Genomic DNA, 20,663 nt, shown 5'->3' on the forward strand with positions numbered 1-20,663 from the left:
CATTTTCATCAAAGGTATTTGAGATTAGAAAAAGTACAGGTCTTTCAAGGTACAAGAATGGCAGATCCTGGAATTGGAACTAGACTGTCTCCAGCTGGATGTAGTTATGAGTGGGGAGGGAAGAAGGGCTGCTTCTAAGGCAAGAGAAAGACAAGGCCAGGGTAGTGCTCAAATGATTGACAGTATTCTTGTTTGGATATTGTTCAGTAGACTTTTTCCTTCTCTCTCTCCCTTCCTTCCTCCTTCTCCACATGGGATGAGGGATTGAAACAGTCAATAAGTAGAAGAAATGGGAAAATGATCCATCACTTAGCTTTCTCAAAGACTAAACTCTTTAAATTAAAACAAAATATATTTTCAAGGCATCTCCACATTTAGTTTCTGTTTCTCTACAATTGTGGATTTGACTTTTTCAGACTCAAATGGCGGTGAGAACAATAGCCCAGAAAACAGAAGTCCTCTGACCCCCCTCCCAGCTCTAACACACTGTGTGATTTTAGGCAAATTTACCTTGTACCTTTTTCTACTTTCGTGAATAGAACTGTTCACCCATATCTTGACAGTAGGAGACGTGTGAAAATGCAGTTGAACCAAATCGATTAATTAAGTGAGTGCTAGACGTTGTGCTAGACACGGTGAGGAGAAATCTCTACTCGTAACAAGTTGATGATTTCGGCAAATGGGCACCAACTGGGTGTGGAGAAGACCCCCTCATGGGTGTTCTGTCTTGTTCAACCTACTCTAAATGTCTTTAGACTTGAACTAGAGTCTCTGGTTGCTATGGTCCAAATAAAGCTTGAGATTTGATAGGTATGCGTGAGCAGACCAAATTTTGGTGTCTTTTCCCATGGGGCCTGCCTTTGGGGAACACTTCCTGCCCACTGCAGGTTCTCTGATCCTGTGGCTTGATGACCCCTTCTCATTTCAGAAACAGGGATGGAACACGCCCCTGCCTTGTCTCTTACCTGAGGTGATATATATAGTGTCTACATATGGGTAACTGGCTTTATGCCGGCTTGGTAGAATGAGCTGACATTTGAAAAGTCTTTGAAAAGTCGAAATCACTGTGTAACTGTGGGCAATACTTTTGTCATGTATATATATATATATATACATATATATATATATATATGTTTGTGTGTGTGTGTGTGTGTGTCACATTCATTTTCTCCCTCTGGTTCTTTCCCTTTCCTGTCCTAAAATTCAGTTGCTGTTGCTTGTATGTGAGCCACACTAGGGACACACAGACTTCTGCTCCATGGCTGCATGGCCTGCGCTACATGTATGTACTTAGGTGCACCTAGCTGAGAAGAGGGTGTAGTTTCTGCCCTAGTCTAGGGGCTGAGGTTCCTGCCCGCATCATCTCCACAGGAATACATTCTCCTTCTTCCTGTGATATCTTAGCCTCTGCACTGTAAGTGTGGAATCAGTTAGAAGCTGATTTTCACATTCTCTTGCTCAGTTACATTCTTCTTTCAAAGATAAGAAAATTGCATCAGCCTTCACTGGGCTCCCATGGCAACTTGTTAAATTAGGTCGAGATGTGGGGGCAGATAACATGGCTTGAAAGCCTGCCTGTTAGCTGAGTGAAGACTACATCAAATGCAGCGTTGGCTTCCGCCAGAATGTACCTCCTTTCCTTGCTGCTTACGGTTATCAAACTGATACAATCAGAAAGCTCCATTTTCTCTCGTTCATAGATACGTTCTGAACCCTTTCTAATTAGAACATAGTCAGAGAGCAACAAGCCCACTGTTTTCTGTGCCTTGTAAGACCTCAGAAAATTGCTGAGCTCTCACTCTGGGCTTGCACGCTGGGAAAATCAATTCGTTATGATTCTGGGCCCTTTCCTCCTATGTCTAGCACAATTCTAACATTCATTTATGTAATTAATAGGTTTGGGTATAGGCATCTTGATTTCAATTTCAATGTAGGGCTAAGACAATATACAGGATTATTAAATAGTAGTCTTCTTTCCCCTCTGTCTTTCTAGCCCCATTTTAGAGATGGTGAAACTGAGCACAAAGAACATGCTTTGTCCAAGGTCAGGTAATTTCATTCTGCAAGAAGCGAGCTCCTCAATGAATCTTAAGTGCTACATGTCTTGCTTGAATGCACCTTCTGTTCTTCGTGTTAAGGAGTGGGAACACTATATGGGTGTCTCTATGTCCTTCGTGCAGGGATTCAGACCCAGGTGGCTTCTCATCACTAATTAACCTTTCTTCATACATGTGGTTGAGGGTGGGGGTGGGTGTAGAGCTGGTTTTGGCTTCAGTAGAGTTCCTGGCCTGTGAGTCACCATTATTGAACTTCATTTTATATTCCTAGTCACGGGCACAGATAAGGGCCCATTCCTCTCCCTGTGCACGTGATAATTCAGCTGATCCACTGGCAACCCATGTCTAGGTATGACATTGCCCACTAAGCTGTGATCATGAAGGAAGGAAGTCTTCTTCACCCAGAGCCTGGAAAAGCCTATGCCCAAAGCCATTCATTAATGATCATAAAAGAATGTTTCATATTCTCTCTCTCTCTCTCTCTCTCTCTCTCTCTCTCTCTCTCTCTCTGATATCACACCAAGGAATCAGCCTTAGAGGAAAAGCAGCCCCATATGTCTCCTTGTAGGTCCCCTTAAATTGCCTTTGGTCTGAATGAATTCTATTCTGCTCATTTCATAGATGACAGGAGGGTCAGTCTAAATTCACAGAGTAAGAAAATCCCCAGTCTAGCCCAGAACCCCTGAGGTCTGATAGTCATTGAGTTTTAGGGTGCAGTAACTCAAAACTACTGATAAAATACATTTGGAAAACAACTTGACAACATAAGGAAGGCTTGCCAAGCCCCTTCGTTCAGGTCATGACCTGTGATTTTGGCATAATACCTGCACTCACAGTCTGCTGAAGAAAACCGAGTTACAACGCCATCTGCGTTTACTAGGGCACAAAATGATAACAGTGTTGGGAAACTTGGTGAGTCCAAGTTAGCAATAAGGGAAAGGGAGACGGGTTGCTGAGTTCATAATGTAGTGTACATGTGTGTAGATTTCAGGTATTCCAAACATGGGTTAGGGAAGGGGCTAGGATCTAGGAGACATAGGTCTCTCCATACAGACACTGCTGGGATAAGTCATTGAGAGGTGGATAGCATTGAGATAGGCCAACTTGTCGTAGTGGGAAGAGGTCCTGGTTGCACACTGTGAGCATTGGCCACATTTCCAGAAGCCAGAGATGCTGGGGAGTGACTTCTCTGAGCTCCCTGAGTCTGGCAAGGCTGCAGGTAGCTCAAGGACTTGCCAAAGCCAGCACCGTCGGAATGTGGAGTGTTTCTGGGCAGTGTCCACATAGGGAAGGAGGCTAGGAACAAGAAGGGCAGAGACTGTTTCCCTTTTGATCTCTGATCTCAGGAAAGTGAAAGGAATCTCCCTGCCCAGTCACAGCCCTGATACCTGCGGGATTCTTAGCCACTGTACAGCCTGATGGCAGGTTCCAGGGGCTCATGTTGGGCGGGTTTGAGTCTCAGTAGAGGCCTGGGTTAGTTAGCCCGCTGTTAAGTTATAGGTCAGTGGAGAATTACTTTGGAGTACCAGGGAGGAAAATCCCCAGGAAAAAAACTGAACTGGGTGTTAGGAGAGCAGGTCTCTGCGGCCACCTCACAGCTTCTGCTTCTTAACTGCTTAGTGCTGTGACTGTTAATCATTTTCCACCAGTAGAATTCCTCTGGTTGGAGGGTTTGGCCACATGGTTGTTAACTTTTTGTTTCTGAATGTCTTCAGAGTTTATGGGAAGAGGGATTCCTTACTGTTGCTTGTAGTTTTGAAAGCTGGGGTTGGCTGAGTTTCCTCAAGCATTGGGCCAGAACTGTATATGCTGCCCTTGGAGTGGCTTTGGAGTCTGAACTGCTGGCACATTCGCACCTCTCTGAGACCTGCCTGCACTCTGGATAACAGGCTGACTCTTCTGTTTCAGGAACGGCTCGCCGTCTGACTCCGAGAAGTCTCTGAGTCTCAGAATTTGGGGCTCACTGTTTCTTTAACAAACTCTCACTATGCATGATGGAATTGGGCGGTGTCTGCTTGGGAATTCCATGCTGACTCTAGTGTGAAACTCCACCTTTTTTGCCTTTGAAGCAGGATGTTTCTGAGTAGAGTGTAGCCGGCACACCGTGAGACATTAACACAAGTCCTGGCTGCCTTTAAGCATTGATTTTGGAAAGTCCCTACGGTCTCTGACATGTCCTAGATTCTCTGACTCTGTCCTGTGGCGTCTCCTTTTCTCTGTGGTGCCCTTCTGTCCTGGCTGTGAAGAAACTTCTCCTTACCAAGGAAACTCAAGTCCAAAAAAATCACCCCTGTTCCTATGTGCGCCCACACTCCCCAAGTGAGAATTACTCAATGCCATGGCTTCAGTGACATCAGCATCCCGTCTGCCATTCAAAAGTGCCTTCACAGTGAAGTCCAGACCAGTGAGAGGGTGGCCACTCTGGGCTGCTCCTCCATGGGGCTATCACCTGTGGGCTCAGGAGCACAGACTTGGGCTCCGCCACTGCCCAGCTGTGGGATGTTGGGACATTTCACAGTTCTGTGTCCCATTTGTTTTGTATCTGGAAGATGGTAGTACTAATGGTTCCTGTCTCGTAGGCATGTGAGATTTAGTGAGTTCATGGAACCATGCAGAAGAGTGATAGCTACCCAGGAAGTAAGCCCGGAGTGACAGCTCATTCCTACCCCATATTAATCTCTCACCCTTTCGTCTTTGCAGTATAATTCTAGTTCTTTGAGGTCAGGAGATATATTTCACGTATGGAATTCTGGTAATTGCTGACAGTATCACGAGACAAAGTAAGACCTTGAATGTTGGTTGGACCCCATCTGATCTGCAGCCCAGGCTGCTGAGTATGTTAAGCACCTACTATAGGTCCTGGGCTCTTTCATATAGTAACATTTGTTAACTTTTCACAAAAGGCTTACATGGGAGCTTCTGTTTTCTCATTGTACAAGTGTGGGGTTGATTTTGAGGTTGAGGGGAATGTCTAGACCAAAGCCACAGAGCACATAGGATGCTCTCAGAGTTTTCATATTGTCTAGCTAGCTAGCAACTAAGAAAATATCCAAAGTAGCAAGAAGCAGCTAGAGATGGTTAGCTATGCAAGCTATGTGTGTGGGAACATCTCCAGAGGAGCAGAGGAGGAGTCAGGGGAGCCTCAGAACAAGCTGTGGGCCTGGACAGAAGAGTTTTAGGTAGGAAGTGGCTCTGCTCTGTCTGCATCTCAGCCTCTGACATGGTTCAGCCAAGCCGGCAGGGAGTCTTTTGGTCACAGCTGCCCAGTGGAAAGACCTCTGTGTATTACAGGTCTGGGCCTGCATGTCCCTTGCTATGCTCTGACCCTGACCTTTGGACATGGTAGAGGAGGTCTGTTGTATCCCCTGTAGCAGCACACCTGAGCAGCGGTTAATGTGCTAGCCGTATTGGACCTGACCCCCAAGAGTGGCATCTCAAGAAGCTAGCATCGCTTTTCTGTCCAGCCCAGGGTCATGTATCTTCATGTTCACAGTGGCACGATGGGCTTTGGGGTTCTGAGCATAATGTTGGCTGTAATTAACCCGGTGGTGTGACTCACATCTGCCTGACAGATAAAGAGAGTGAAAGTTCTCCTAGGATGACTGAATTCGAAAGTTTAGACCCGGAGAGGAGGGTAGGACCCAAGGTGTTTAAGAGGCTGGCAGGACACAGGCCCTGTGGAGGAGTTTGACATTCGGAGTGGGTGGGGCAGTTTCTTGGGAAGGCCTCTCCAGGCTCCTTCTCTGGCCCCAGTTCTTCAAAGGCGTAGGCAGGATACTTTCAGCTTACTGCATTATGGTGAGCTAAGAGGGTTTTAGCTCGCGCTGCTATTAATACTCCGTTTCATGTTCTAGTCGAGCTACAACGCCCTGCACTTGAAGCATGTTCAGAAATTAGTTGCTGGCTGAGGGCTTATAAAAGCTAGAACACCAGTGCTCACTTAGGGTCTAATGCCTTCCCAAGAGTTACAGCAGGCCAGACTGACAACGTTCTTCATTTGGAAGATGCAGGGTAACCTCTCCCCCAGAGTTAAATCAGTCCCAGAGGGGGACTTCAAAGTTACTCTTCAACTGGAGGCCCAGGCTCATACCCCTAAGCATTCAACCTGTCTTTCTTTCGTTGCTTACCTAGGTACCCAGAGCAAGGTCTTCACTTTAAAGTGTTTATATAGGTTAGGAAAAAAAAAACTGTCTGTTGGTTTAGAACACAGTTCTCTTCCCAGCACTGATCTTTTTAGCCTGAGCCCTCTCTGGTAGCTTCTTAAAAGGCCAGTTCCCTAGAAAACACCAGGAGGAAAAGGCTATAAGGAAACCCACTTCCTGACTTGAGGCTCACTGACTGGCTGTGCAAGCTCACGTGCAAGTAGGCTGCACGGCCTTGACAGCTCTGTGTTGAGCTTAGAGGTAAGAGGTGGCTGCGTCGAAATCAGCAGTTTCCAGCCTGCGGGGCGCGACCCCCCAGGGGTCGCATGTCAAGTATTTACGTTATGATTCATAACAGTACCAAAATTACCCATATGAAGTAGCAATGGAGTAAGTTAATGATTGGGGTTCACCACCCATGAGAAGCTGTATCAAGCTGTTCAAATCTACTAAACAGCTTTAGGAAGGTTGAGAACCACTGATCTAAATGGAGGTAGCCCCTTTAAGAGAACAGAGCAGTCCTGTGCCACCTGCTGCTGCCCCACTTGGGGACACTTGAACACCTGCAGGTGTACAGAGCAGGCCTTTCATCACGCATTACAAATGTGTAACTGCCTTCTGCAGCCCACGGCAGACAGCCCAGCGAGTCTCACTGAAACCTGTGCCAGGTGGGGAAGCCCAGCTGGCCAGTCGCTGCCCACTGCACTTGGTGGCCAGCTTGCCTAGGCCTTGGTGGCTAGACAGGGTGCTCCACTTCTCAGTGAGTGTTGGTGGACTGTGTTTGTGGGAACACTGGCTTAAGGTGGCAGGGTCTTAGGCCAGAGCATGAATGATTAGGGAAAAAGCACAATATGGGAAAGAGGATCTTAGTCTGTGTGCGACCCAGCTTTCCCCACGCCAGAATGGCTTGTAATGTTTTCACTTGCAAAGCAGTTTGCTCTGCTGCCTCTTCTGGTGTGTACCAATTTTTAATTAGAGGAAGGGTTTCAATCTTATCCTGAACTTAAAAAAAAAATTCTTCAGTGGTTATTCTGTTAAAGTATTTTAAAAATTGTATTTATACGATTGACTTTAAAAAAAATTCAGAGTTTCTGCTTTTACAAAGTTGCCACATGAAAGGTTGATTTCATTCATGGAAGCATTATTAAACTTTATCCTGGAAGTTTACAGTTATTTCTTTGAAAATCCTGTTTTGTCAAATACCTTTTCTGCTGTCTTATACTTTTCTGTATGATCCCAGTGCTGCTTCCTATTCTTCCCAGTTTGCTTCATTCTGAGGTTGATTCCTTAGTGCTCTTGCTCTCTTCCTTACTCCCCTCATGTCTCTCTAATAAAGGCTTGATTTATATATCTGTAAGTTAAAGGCAAGCAGGAATTTCTATTTCCATTTTAAGAACAGGAAAACAAAGCCCAGAGAGTTTGTTTTGCATCAGATTCCATTTGAATCAGGAAGAAGTAAAATCAAAGCTCTGTAGGGGTCACTCCCTATGGAGGCTTCCCTAGAGGTGGTGTGCATATATACATATATATATATATATCATATTTAATATAGATGACATGATTTATGTGTGTATGTATGTTTGATTTTTTTTTTTAGGATGCTGTCACATCTCAGTTCTTCACTGCCTGCCATATAACATTTTTTTTAAGTTTTTTGAAATACTCCCTCTATGGGAGTGGCAGTGTGTATGTATGGGGGTGGGGTGGGGCACAGACATGGTAGACCTGAACTGGACACTCAAAATCTGTTTGAGAACGGTTTTCCAACTCCTTTCCATTGTTAGATGCTGGTTATCTCAGCAATAAATTGATGCAGGTCTCTGGATTCTTTTTCATCATTGTGCTTCTCAAATATAGCATTAATGGTCTCTTTGAGCTCATATTCTGATCACTACTCTTGAGTTCCTAGGCGTCAACACAGGAACATATTTATAGAGTGTAGGATAGCAGGGACTTCGACCGTAATATATTGGGCAGGCTGTAAAATATACTGTATTTGGGTCTTGTTAGAAGTGAGGTGGGACAGGACTGTGGCACCAGGAAGGTGTAGGTGAAGCAGGCGGCGACAGCTCTAGGCATAAAACTGAGTTGGAGTATCGAATCATCTTTGCTCTTTCCTTTCAAAGTTCTTTCCTGGCCTATAGTGCCAAACCAGAGAGCAGTATCATCCTGAAACAGAGCCTTGTGCAGTTTCGTCTGCAGCCTAGTGCAGCCTCTGATCACAGCAAGAATCTGCTGGATGATTTCTATGTAACTGGCTCCTGAGCACCATGATTTAATGGAAACAGTAAGCTTCTGGTGTTGTCTGTGACTTAGAAGGGTGTATGAGACTCTGGCGTCATGCACCCTACCTCAGAGACAGGTGCTCCTTGGGGGTATAAAAAGCGAGGGTGTGCTGAGCAGACGGGTCATTTCCGGACTCCGGTGTTCTGTTTTTGCTGTCACCGTTGGCTGTGGGCAGAGACACCTGGCTGGAAGGGAGGGGCCAGCCAGGCTTTCTTCGCTGTTTTAGGGCCACCTGGCAGATATGTGCTCTCAGGGTAGAGTCAGCCCCGATGCAAGGGTGATCAACCATGAGAGTTTCATAGGTTAAAATAAATATGCCATCCTACCCACACTGAGGTATTCAATTTGAATTTCAGAGTAGAACTAAAGGACTTCAACTTCTTAGAGCAGCATGAACCCCCTAAGGACAAGAGGTGCGGTCGCTTTATTTTAGGAGCATGTTGATGCAACATAACTGGGTGTCACCCATATTTTGGTCCTAAATATAATTTAATAGAGAGAGGCCTTTAGGTACCTTTCAAACCTGTATGCTTTGCTTTGCGCTCTCTCTCTCTCTCTCTCTCTCTCTCTCTCTCTCTCTCTCTCTCTCTCTCTCTCTCTATCTCTCTCTCTCTCTCCCTTCCCCTCCCTTGCCTTCCCTCTCTCCTCCTTCTCCTGCCTTCTTTCCTCCCTCCCTCCCTCCTTCCTTCCCTTCTTCCTTCCTTCTTTCCTTCCTTCCTTTCTTTTTCCTGAGGACAGTGGTGTTGGTAAAGCCACCCATTAAATGCTGGTGTACCACAAACACAAGGAAACAAAACTGGAGGCATTTGATGAAACACATTGCTAGAGTTGATGGCTAGGAGGTGTGTGCTGATGAGGTGCTGTCCTAAACTTCAGAACTGGAAACAGGGACTTTCCTGGGAGCATATTTTCCAACGATGAGAGCGAGATGGACCTTGAGCAAGCCATCAAGTGTTGCTTTAGTAACCATAGTGTAAGTGGCTGGGGAGATAGGCAGGTGGCTTGGTTGGTAAAGTGCTTGCTTCCTAAACATGAAGAATTGAGTTTGATCCCTATCTAGATAGCACCTACCTAAAAACCATGGCATGTTGATACACATTTGAAATATCAGTGCTGGGGAGGAGAAGACAGGATGAATCACGGAGCTCTCTAGTCAGCTAGTCTAGCCTACTGGGTGAGCCCTCGACCAGTGCAGACCCTGTCTCCAAGGAAATGGATGGCTTCACTGAGTGTGGTACCTGAGGTTGTCTCCTACTCTCCACATGTGCATGCACACACATGTGCAACACCCTCCACACACATAAAAAGAAATCACAGTGACAATTTTAGTCTGTCAAGACAACAGCTGTCTAATGTTGACTTCATCTGTATGAACTCCACTGTCCTGTGTTAGCCTAGGGCATGGGTGATAGCTGCGAACTATGGTTGAAAGGGGAATGAGGAAAGGGTAGAAGAAGCGGAAGTCCAGTCTTCCTCCCCTTTGCCAGCTTTGAGGTGCCTGCCGTGGGCAGGTAGTTTGCAGACCTAGAGAACAAAAGGAATGACAATGACACTCAGCTTCTCAGAGAATGGGGCAGGGAGATTGTAAGTTTTAGGACAATTTTAGTGAGAGCCTTTCTCAAAGGACACACATACATACATAAGTAGATAAGTAAGTGCATAGTTGAGGGCATGGCTTAGTCTTAGCAAACTTACCTAGCATGTGCAGGGGCCTAAGCTTAGTTCTCAATTCTGTAAACAACAATAACTGAAAACAGCAAATCTCAACCAAACAAGCCAGACACATGTGTGCACATGTGCACAGGCACATACGCTAACAAAGTGTACTTCTAGCTTACTTCTGTTGTTAGCCTCAGAGTCCATGACCAAAAAGCAGGTGACGTCAGTAACTGGTCCTTGACATAGGAGGTAGGCCTTGCTATTCCTAGATAATGACAAAGTAATCAAATAGGACTCAAATGAATTTATGCGAAGCTGCTTCTGATTTGTGGCCTCTCTAGGGTTCCCTGAAGGGCAGCATGCTTGGTGTTCTTTGTCCACTTGCCCAGGCCCCTCCATGTGCTTCTTCCAAGTCTGGACAATGCTTTGCAAATTAGGGCTGTCAACATTGTATAAGAATTTTCCTCTCGTCTTGAGACTGAGAAGGAAAGGCAGTTAGAGGAAATTCCCTAACTTGGGTGGCTGGAAGAGGGCAGAACAGGGGGTATGAAGTCAACCTAAGAGATGGGAGCATGATGGGAGCCGGACTGTGGGTTTGTGTGTGTGCCGGACTCCTTCATGCCCCGCCTTGGAACCTCCTTCTAACAGGGACCCCTCTGTTGTTGTGGCTCCTAGCTCCACGGAAGCAACATACTTTCCCAGTGATGCCACTGGATTCCTGATGTGTGACACCGCAGGGCAGCATGGTGAAGGGCTGTTGACTGCCTTGGGGCCCCAGACAGGCCTGCCATTGTGAGTCACATTTAACATGTGAGCTCCCTTTCCCATATGACTGGCACTATTCTTAGTACCCGTTTCTGCTCTAGGGGAAATCGATTTGGGGAGGTGGATGGAGCTGGGATTGGGAGGGGAAGGTGAAGGAAAAATCGAGGAGGCTTTGAAATTTCAGAGCATGCTGGAGCAAGGGCAAAGGATGGAGTCTGGAAGCTGAGGGTGTGAACAGGTCTATGCTAAGCAGCCCAGAAATGTCCTCAGGAGACCTGTGGCAGGGACAGCAAGTCTCCGGAGTGTGGGGCGTGGACTTGGATGCGATGCGGCTGGCAGATATGCAGAGCCAGTAAGCATTGTAACCCCAGAGCTGCCTTTATGTTTGCGCCTCCTCGTGAACCCAGTTTTCCCTCCAGAAGTGAAGTGAGTGAGGCTGATGCATTGCTGTAGGAACGAGGTCCTGGTGGCACCATTGAGGGATGAGAAAACCACGAAGCCGCAGCGCTGTGCCCTTCCTCGTTTTGTTGCTCTCTCCAGCAGAGGGGAGATGTGTAGAAGTCAGTGAAATGGTGCCAGAGGGGAAGTGTAGTTTTAAGAATTGTCTCGTTGGGTACAGAAATGTAAGTTCTTATCCCCCCTCTTTTGGATCAGTAGGGGAGGAGTCTTGCTCTGTAGACCAGGGTGGCCTTGAACTCTCACTTGTCCTGATTCTGCCTCCTGAGTGGTGGGCTCACACACAGGTGTGTGCTAGCACACCTAAATGCCTGTGGGCTGTCAGAAGGCATGCATCAGCTAACCTGGGTTTTCTGCAAGAATCCCAGGAATGAGGCTTGAGCTGACATTGCTGCTCTCTCAGCTGTCTTATTATGGAACCAGAGACATTTCTTCCCGTCCAAGTGCCTCCCTCTCCTTCGGGCCCTGTGTGCAGCCCTTCTTTGTGGTGGATGTGGAATAAGACCTCAAGAGCAGGCGACCCTAGGACTCGGGTTACCAGTGCCCAGAATTCACATTTTTGTGTTCCCTCTGAACATAGGAAACCTCACAGTGAGAAAAAAAAATCTCCAGCCAGGATTCCCATGTCCTCAGCCATATTCAGCCATCAGTGGGCAGGTGTGCATAGGCTGTATTAGGGAGTGTATTGGCTTTGAAATTTAGGTAAAACTGCAGGAAAATAGCTGCTTCTGTTCCCTGGGCTGGTACTGATTATATGAACTGAAGTCCTTTTTCTGTTCTAGCCTCAAGGGGAGGGACTTTGCTGTACTCCTGAGCCTTCCTCTCTAGAACCTACAGATGCTTGCTAGGCCCTGTCTATGACTAGGATCTGCCTAGGTCTTTCCATCTCTCCAGCCCTCTGCTCAGCTTGATATCCAGCTTCTCTCTGAGAGATTTTTAAGATACTGTGAGAGAGGTTTTACTACTGTATAATGTAGCCACTGCAGGGCCCTGAAGGGGCTGGCAACGTCACTTATTGGGGTGTGTACCCAATATCTCTCAAGAGTTCTGTGACTGCGGTGAGAGGCCAGGAAAGTGGCTCCTGGAAGCCAGATCTATTTAGCACTTGGGTCACTGCAAACAGGCAGTCAGTTTAGTTAGGTCCATGGCTTTTGGTTTGGACAATGTATTGAAGAATCTGAGGTCTTGACCTAGGCCTTCTATTTCTCCTCTGCAAGTTAGAGACCCATCCTGTACATTCGGTTTTCTTTTTGCTGAAAAAGTAATAGAAACCAGCAGACTAATGGCAGCAGCTAGAGCCACTAAGGATTCAAAAGCAGACGGTAAAGCATAGCAGTGTCCGTGTCGCGCAAGCTGCAGTGAACTGCGTGGCTCCCCTTAGTGTTTTGTTAGGCGTTTTCTTGTATCTGAGGTCTGTAGTGGTGATGCCCAGTAATCAAAGAGCTCTGATGTCAGCTTTTCTGTATCCGTCTCTCGGGGATGCTAGTGGTTGTGTAAGATGACTGAGCATCATCAGGGAACTTACAATTGACATCAGGACTATTATAGTCCATTTCTTTTTTTTTTTTTTTTTTTTTTGGTTTTTTCGAGACAGGGTTTCTCTGTGGCTTTGGAGCCTGTCCTGGAACTAGCTCTTGTAGACCAGGCTGGTCTCGAACTCACAGAGATCCGCCTGCCTCTGCCTCCCGAGTGCTGGGATTAAAGGCGTGCGCCACCACCGCCCGGCTATAGTCCATTTCTTAAGAGCAGTTTGCTTTCTTAGCTCCTAGGCCACTGAGAAGAGCATCTCAGTGGGTCTCTCATTCGCCATGTTTATCTTCCAGTGGCTGCTGACTTAGCTCGACTCCCAAGGAATCTGAGCATGTATCTGAGTTGTATACTATGTGGATTTTTTTACTAACAGGTAGATGTGGAGTGAGTGAAGGTTTACAGCACTCTGGCTTGCTTCTTCAGATAATTCATTTGCTTGGAAGGCAATGCTGAATGCTTTTATTCCTAGCTATGTATCTTGCAAGATGGCTTCGGTGTGGTGAGGAAGAGCTGGTTCATTTAGCACATGCAGCTTGTGTATGCTAAGGAGAGAAACTGAGCTGCTTCCGTTACACCTATTGGGGTCTGGCCCTATACGCTTTCTTCTGTGCTGTTAGAAAGGCTGTCCTGGTATTGAATCTGACTTTAGAGCAAAGTCACGTCAGTCTCCTGAGTACCAGTAGCTTAGAAACAAAAGGGCTGCCTGAGTCCCACTCTTGGCCAATGTGGGGCATACCTTGAAGGAGTATAAGATAGAAGAAGTGAGCCTTCTAGGGCATAAAGGAATTTCCCTTTTTGATGGAGACAATTCTAAAGTCTGTTTCCTGTTGATCTTGAGTTTATTTTGGAGTAGACACATTTAAAAAATTTAAGTTTGGGTATTAGAATATTAATGTCATAAAGTGCAGTATAGACCTTTTAGGTTTTGACAGTTAAACCTATAATTTTCTATCTAGCCATACCGATAAATTAGTTAGGATTAACTTCTTCTCATTTCATAATAGAAAAATAACCTAAATCATTTAGAATAAGAGATTTTTGACTGTTAGGGTACACTAGGTCTCCTAGAGTTAGATGGGGGAAAGGGGTATAATGAGAGCTGAACCTGTGAAGAGAAACTCTATAAACAATACAGGGCCGTCCTCATCTGACCTCTGATGATCCCCTGGGCAGCAAGCTAATTCCTCACGTGATAGCAATGCATTCCTTTCTTAGTCCTGGCCCGGAAGTAGCAGGGGTGGAGCAATGGCAGAGAAAACCATCATGACTGAAGCGCACCAAGTGCCCGTTCCTTGTGAGAGGATGCAAAATAAACATAGAGACCGATCCTTCTTCGTCACAGGGCAGGGCCAGAAGCCCCTCTGGAAAAATGCCTCTAAGCTTTGACTTCTGCCTGGCCCTGGCAAAGACTTTTCTTTCTTCTAAGTCAAATGTAATGCCTTAGAGTTTAAAGGCACATAAAATGCTTCCTGTCAGATGGGGTGGTGCACACCTTTAGTAATAGCACCAAGGAGGCAGAGATCATTCTGGTCTACATAACAAGTTACAGGCCAGCCAGGGCTACATAGTGAGTACCTCTATGAAGCTAAATAAACAAACAGGCAGCAAAGATTATACCTTCTTAGAACATCTTTTGAAGACAGACTATATTTTCTTCCCAGAGTTTGCAGAGCAATGGAGAGACCCTGAAATTAATAATAATGATAATAATAAAACAGGCAAGTGATAGATTATCTTATGTAATTTTCCTCGCTTCTTTTGGAAGGAAGATCTTCACTTTTTCTGAGCTCAGAGTACTTGGTCCAGTGTTTGTGCTGAGCCTTGCCTCAGTTTTCTCCTGTCTAGACAGGCTGAGGGGAGGGATCTGGGGATGCTGAGTGTCGGGGGGGGGGGGCTGCTGCTGTAGGCTTTGAGGGTGTTGGTAATGATTCCTCGTGCCTTGTGCTTCCAGGCAGCGGGCCTATCCAGCTGTGGCAGTTCCTTCTGGAATTACTCACTGATAAGTCTTGTCAGTCTTTCATCAGCTGGACAGGAGACGGCTGGGAATTCAAGCTTTCTGACCCAGATGAGGTAAGGAATGAGTAACCGGGAATCCCAGACTGAGGAAGGGGGAGAGAAAACCCTGGGCTTTTTTGTGATCCTCTGGGCCTGGATGACAAACCCAGCTCTGCTGCTTCTCGCTGCTTGTGTACCCGCAAAGGAATGATGCGGCCTGCCCGAGCTTCAGTTCCATCGTTGACAGAACAGAAAGTGTGCCCACTGTCCATTTGCTTTCTGGGACAAACTGATATGCATGTGAATTTCTGGTGTCCTGTTGGCCCTTCGTCAGAAGAGGCACCTTCTGTGCCGCACTCCCCTCCTGGTTGCTGGCTCTGGGGATGTGAGTGGCCTTGCGAGATGGATGAACTTCATGCTCTTTGCATCCTTTGTCCTAGAGTGCGCTTAGCCTCTGTGCCTCACTCCGTTCCAGTGCCAAAAAATTAGTGGCTCTGAGAGAGGAGATCTTTTTCTAGCACTTGTAAGAAATTTGTACCCAGGCACAGGAAGGATGCTTTTTGCTGGTGGATGCAGGGGTGGCAACTCTGCTCTTTCCTCCACAGCTTCCTGTCCAGTTTTGTGCTTTCAAATTAACGACACCTGCTTATAATGTGGGCAGAGGGATGTCTGTCCTTTGTCTGTTCTTTTTCCTTCCATAGGAGTTTAGAGTCACCATGTTTTCATCAGTTTAAATAATTAAATTGAGTCCAACACTTGTAAACTAGGATTTAGAAATTCTACAGCAGTAATGTGTATGGAATGGGGACAGCATTCTATTAAGAGGAATATGCTGGGCTCAGAGAGACAGCACATAGTCTCCCTTATATTTAGAAGCTGAATTGCGGGGTCCCATAGAAGTAGAGAATAAAATAGTGATTGTCAGAGCACGAGCAGGGGGAAGAGGAGGGGGTGGAGGGACAGTGGCTACTGAAGCCAAGGATGCTTTTACAGGAAGAGGTAGCTTAGAACTACTGCAGTATTGTAGGGTAGCTGCAGAACATTCGTCAGCGATTTCAAAGTAGCTGATGGGGGTTCTTCTGAACGGTCCCAGAAAGTAACAGTAAGTAGCTGAGGTTTAAAGACACACCATTTAACCTGGTCTGATCATTGCACAATGCATAGCTGTATTAAAATGTGGCTTTGCACTATTCCTATTTTGCTGAAATATTCTGAATTTCCATGGCCCCTTAGTGTACAGTTCCACATACAGTTACTGTGAACAGTGCAAAATATTTTTAAGAAGGCAAGTGGGGTTCAGAGGGACTCACTCAGAACTCTGGACACACACAGATTTCTGAGCGTTTTATTTGGTCATCATGAATCATGGTAGAGGTGTAGAGGAATATTCACTGTATTCGGGTATCGCCTTACAGACTTGGACCTACTTCCATTTAATTCAATTTTATTTCAGGTGGCCAGGAGATGGGGAAAGAGGAAAAACAAACCCAAGATGAATTACGAGAAACTGAGCCGTGGCCTTCGCTACTATTATGACAAAAATATCATCCACAAGACAGCGGGTAAGCGCTATGTGTATCGCTTCGTCTGTGACCTGCAGAGCCTGCTGGGATACACCCCCGAGGAGCTGCATGCCATGCTGGACGTGAAGCCAGATGCTGACGAGTGATGGACACAAAAGGGACTGGGGGCACCCTGCTGAGACCTTTAAAAAAAACTGCGTTGGCTGGACTCTTAATTTTTCATTGTTATTCTATGTTTTATTTTCCAGAACTCATTTTTCACATTCAGGGGTGGGAGCTAAGGGAGCTGCAGCTATATTCCATTGGCCATGGTGAGGCTGGAGAGAGGAAGTGAAGACCTCTGGGGTGGGTGGGTCAAGAAACTCCTGAGCAGATTTTCCAGGAGAGAGGAAAAGGTCTTCTCAGAAGCGTGATGGACCTGGCTTGCAGGAGGAAGAAACTAACGTGTCCAGTCATTAAAACAAGTCTAAGGAAAAAAAGTCCACCTTGACCTATGGATCTAAGAGCAGGAGGACATGGTCACATCAAGAGTAATGGGATTGATGAAAACCAATCAAATTGGAGGGTGGGATAAAAACATTTTCTTCAGGGGATTACTAAAAACAAGAATTATTAACCTTTCTACTTTTTTAAACAAAGATGAACTTCAGTGGAGGGGGTCTGAAACTGTTTTTTTCATGTTAAAGTTTATTTTATTAAATTTTGTGCCAGTATTTTTTTTTTCTTAAAAAAATTGTTTTAAGCTCTAAGGTGGTCTCAGTATTGCAGTATTGTGAGTTTGTTCTGATTTGCTGGCTGAGGATTCCGTCACAGTGAAAGGCAACCGTTTATATAGACCCCATCGGACAAGTCAAAGCTCTGTGCTGAGCTCGGAGACCCCAAACTCACCTGACTTACAGCTAAGGGAAATGAATGCCTATTTGGGAGCGTGTGAATTCTACCTGCAGTTTGTATCATATCTTCACGTCCCTTTACTTGTCATTGAAAGGACTTATCAGGCTTTGGGCTTAGAGTTAGTTACGGGGCATTAAGTCTTTGCACTGAATGTATTTTGCAGCTCTGATTTGGGACCGTTGTCAACATAGGAACACTGTTAAAGTCTTGGAAAGGAAATCGAAGGAGGAAGATTAACCTGGTTTTGGATTAGCTCTCTACCTGAAGCATGGATGTCTCAGAATAAAAGCTGTTCGCATGGGCATTACCCCTCAGGGCTTAAGTAGGCCACTCCAAATGAACACTCTATAGTTTCTCCTCTATGTCTTATTTTCATAGCACCCCACATTGTAGCCCTCTCCTGCCCCAACCTCATTGTTCAGTAGAGTGGAATGTAATGCTTTCTGATAGGCGAGGAAACGTGTGATTTCAGATATCACGGCACGAATCAAAGAGTACAGACTTGCTAGGCCCAGAGGTCATGGAAATCCAGAGCGAATTTCAGAAGCATGTAACTTGGCCTCCTTTGGGAAGAGGCTTTCCTTTGAAGAATAGGAGCTTGTCAGGTAGGACTTCAGGTGAGGCCGCACGCAGAGGAAGTGGTAGAGAGTGCGGAACCTGGAGCTTGACCTGTTACCTTGGCAGAAGGCAAGTGAAGGTCAGCTGCAGATTAGAAGAATGACTTAAGAATGCAAGGGAAGGAGCTTGGTGAGGAGAATAAGGTGGTCCATGATATTTAGATATACTTGTGGTTCCCTCGAAGCTTAAATACAAAGAGGTAATTGAGGCAGTCATCTTCCTGCCAGTTGGGAGGGGAGACCTGAAAAGAAGGTATTGGGGGGTAAAACAAAACAAGAAAATATGCCTGGTAACATTAGAATCCCTTCCACTGGATAATTGCCTGGTTAAGACAATGATAGTAGATGTCCATGGCAGAAAAGAAGGCAATTGAGATGGGCATCTCCATCTTTCTCCATTTCATTCCTTCTGGGATTTCGCTAAGAAAATGAAAGTTGTAACTACCTTGTATCATCTTCATGAGATTTGATGACTCCCAGATTCTCTCGCAGACCCTGAATTACTAAGAGCATAACTCTTGTCCATGGGTGTTCTGTACTGAATGATTGGAGCATCCACACAAGGAGGTGAAGGCAAAACATCCCAGCTATATATTTTAATCTTACATATGCAGGTGCCTTAATGAAGCTCTCAAAATATTTAAGAGCTGCTCAGGGAGTATTAGGTGGGATCATTTGGATTACGTTGTTTTATATTATGTGATCTTTGTTGGGCACTGGCAGTGTGTTTGTGTGTGTGTGTGTTTGTGTGTGTGTGTGTGTGTGTGTGTGTATGCACTTGTGTAAAACTGCAACTGAAATAATACTGAATTTTCTACTTAAGTCTGTCTATGTTTCTCTAATGGTGAAAGAGTACAGCCAGGGCCGATATCATTGCTTGCTGTTTGCCACAGGGCTTTAAACAACCCCTTTCCCAAGTGATCCTCCTTCCCTATTCAATTCATGCTGAGAACTCCCCTTCTGTAAGTCTAATGCCTGCAGTCCCTATGGCGGATGAGTGGAGAAAGTGCCCCCTTGCGTTCTCGGCTCGCTGACTTGTCACGATGCGCTTTCTCCCTAGGTCCACTATTTTCAGGATCTGTAGATAGTATATTAGTCAGACAGCTTTGTTGTCCATCTGGCCCGATGCTTTTTCTCCTTCTGTCCAGAGGCCAGAGACCATCCCAGGAAGAGTGGTGGGTGGTTTATATACACTGGAAATGGAGCAGCCTTGTTGCATTGATGCTCTTTAAAAACATGTTCACTTCAGAGGGAGGCGGAACAAATCTGATCGAGCTGGGCGACGCTCTTGTTTTCCCAGAGACATGCTTTAACCTATGTGTGGCTTTTGCCTCAGAGTCCGGGAGAAGGGGGCTCTCTACGGGGAGCTCTGGTTTTGTGGCCGTGGAGATTGGTGGAAGCATTTCTAGATCAGAGGCGCTCTTCCTCACTTTGGAGACCAGCACTCTGGGTTGTAAAGCATTAACCTTCGTGGTGAAATCACACCTCTCTCTTCCAGCCATGCTGTGCATGCTGCTTCCTCTGTTGGGGTCTATATAAATTTGTTGAACTCTTACGAACATTCCAAAGACGTTTCAAGGAACCACAAATATATGTATACAAATACATATATGAAGTATATATGATAAAATGAAATTATCTCTATCAGGAATACTGCCTCAGTTATTGAATTTTTTTAAGAATACTTTTTTTTTAAAGCTGAGAATTATTGGGGTAAAAAGATGTTATATTGTGTTTGACTATTTTCCAACTTGTATTTTCATATAATTTATATTTTTTAAATGCTGAAATTTAAAAGCAAGATTTAAAAAAAGGAAAAGCAGGTGCTTTTTAACAATCAGAACTGAGGTAGCTTAGAGATGTAGCGGTGTGAGTGTCGTATATGTTTTTTTTTTAAACAAATGCAAATAAAATTCTTATGGGGGAGTTTTTTTGTTTCTTTTAGTAGCTGATGCTGGCACATCATTTTGCTGGAAAGTTTTTTATATACTGTAGCCTGATTTCATATTGTATTTTAAACTGTGTGAAATTAAAGAAACAAAGAAATTCATTCATAACGAGGTGGCTCTGGCTTGATTCTTTCCTGTCTACATCATGGGAAAATTAGGAGACAGTAATCAACCAGAGAAAAGCAGAGAAGAAATACAGTTTAGTTCCCCAGATCCTGCAGCTTGGGATCATTTTAGATAAAGATTGACTAATAAAAGGTTAGAGAGATGGGGGCATGGTCTTAGTGTCCCAGTGATTACCTTTATTGTTTATTTCCTCTTTTTGTGGATGCACCATGCTTTGTCAAACCTCATTTGTTCATGTCTGAAGGACTAAGAACTGTGTAAAGAAAAAAATCAAATGATTCAATAGGTAGCCATTGGAGTCTAGCTAGATACAGTTCCTTATATTAATATAGACAGACAAAAGTGTTTTGGTTCCTTCTAATTATAGCTGTGCTCTTGGCAATATGGACTTATCATATCCATCTCTTTGGCCCTAACCCTTTTACTTGGGCTGGGAATCAAGAACTATAATGTCTCTTAAAACCCCTCCAACCTGTGTTATGAGTAGAATATGTACGTCCAAATGTTTGGGTAGGGGAATGCATAGGGCCGTATTCTCCATGCTGCTCTTTCTTGTTGAAACTGTAGAAGAGGTGGATGTTTTTAATTAACACCAGCGTTTGCAACATGAATCCAAACTCACAGCTGGAAAGAGAATTTTTGCTGAATTGTTCACAAAGAGAAC

The 20,663-nt window shown here is 45.2% G+C and overlaps 1 protein-coding gene across 2 annotated transcripts in view; it reads left to right on the plus strand.

The window, feature by feature from the left end:
- The window catches only part of Ets1 (ETS proto-oncogene 1, transcription factor), a 121,451-nt gene extending 101,476 nt beyond the window's left edge, over nt 1-19,975 (plus strand). For both annotated transcript variants that reach the window (XM_057768246.1, XM_057768247.1), the window contains 2 exons: nt 14,847-14,965; nt 16,344-19,975. In XM_057768246.1, coding sequence (XP_057624229.1) covers nt 14,847-14,965; nt 16,344-16,559 — 335 coding nt within the window. In that variant the 3' untranslated portion in view covers nt 16,560-19,975. The remainder of the gene's footprint in view (nt 1-14,846; nt 14,966-16,343) is intronic.
- The last annotated feature ends 688 nt before the right edge of the window (nt 19,976-20,663 follow it).

This window comes from Chionomys nivalis, chromosome 4 (assembly GCF_950005125.1).
Source record: "Chionomys nivalis chromosome 4, mChiNiv1.1, whole genome shotgun sequence".
Lineage (NCBI taxonomy): Eukaryota > Metazoa > Chordata > Mammalia > Rodentia > Cricetidae > Chionomys > Chionomys nivalis.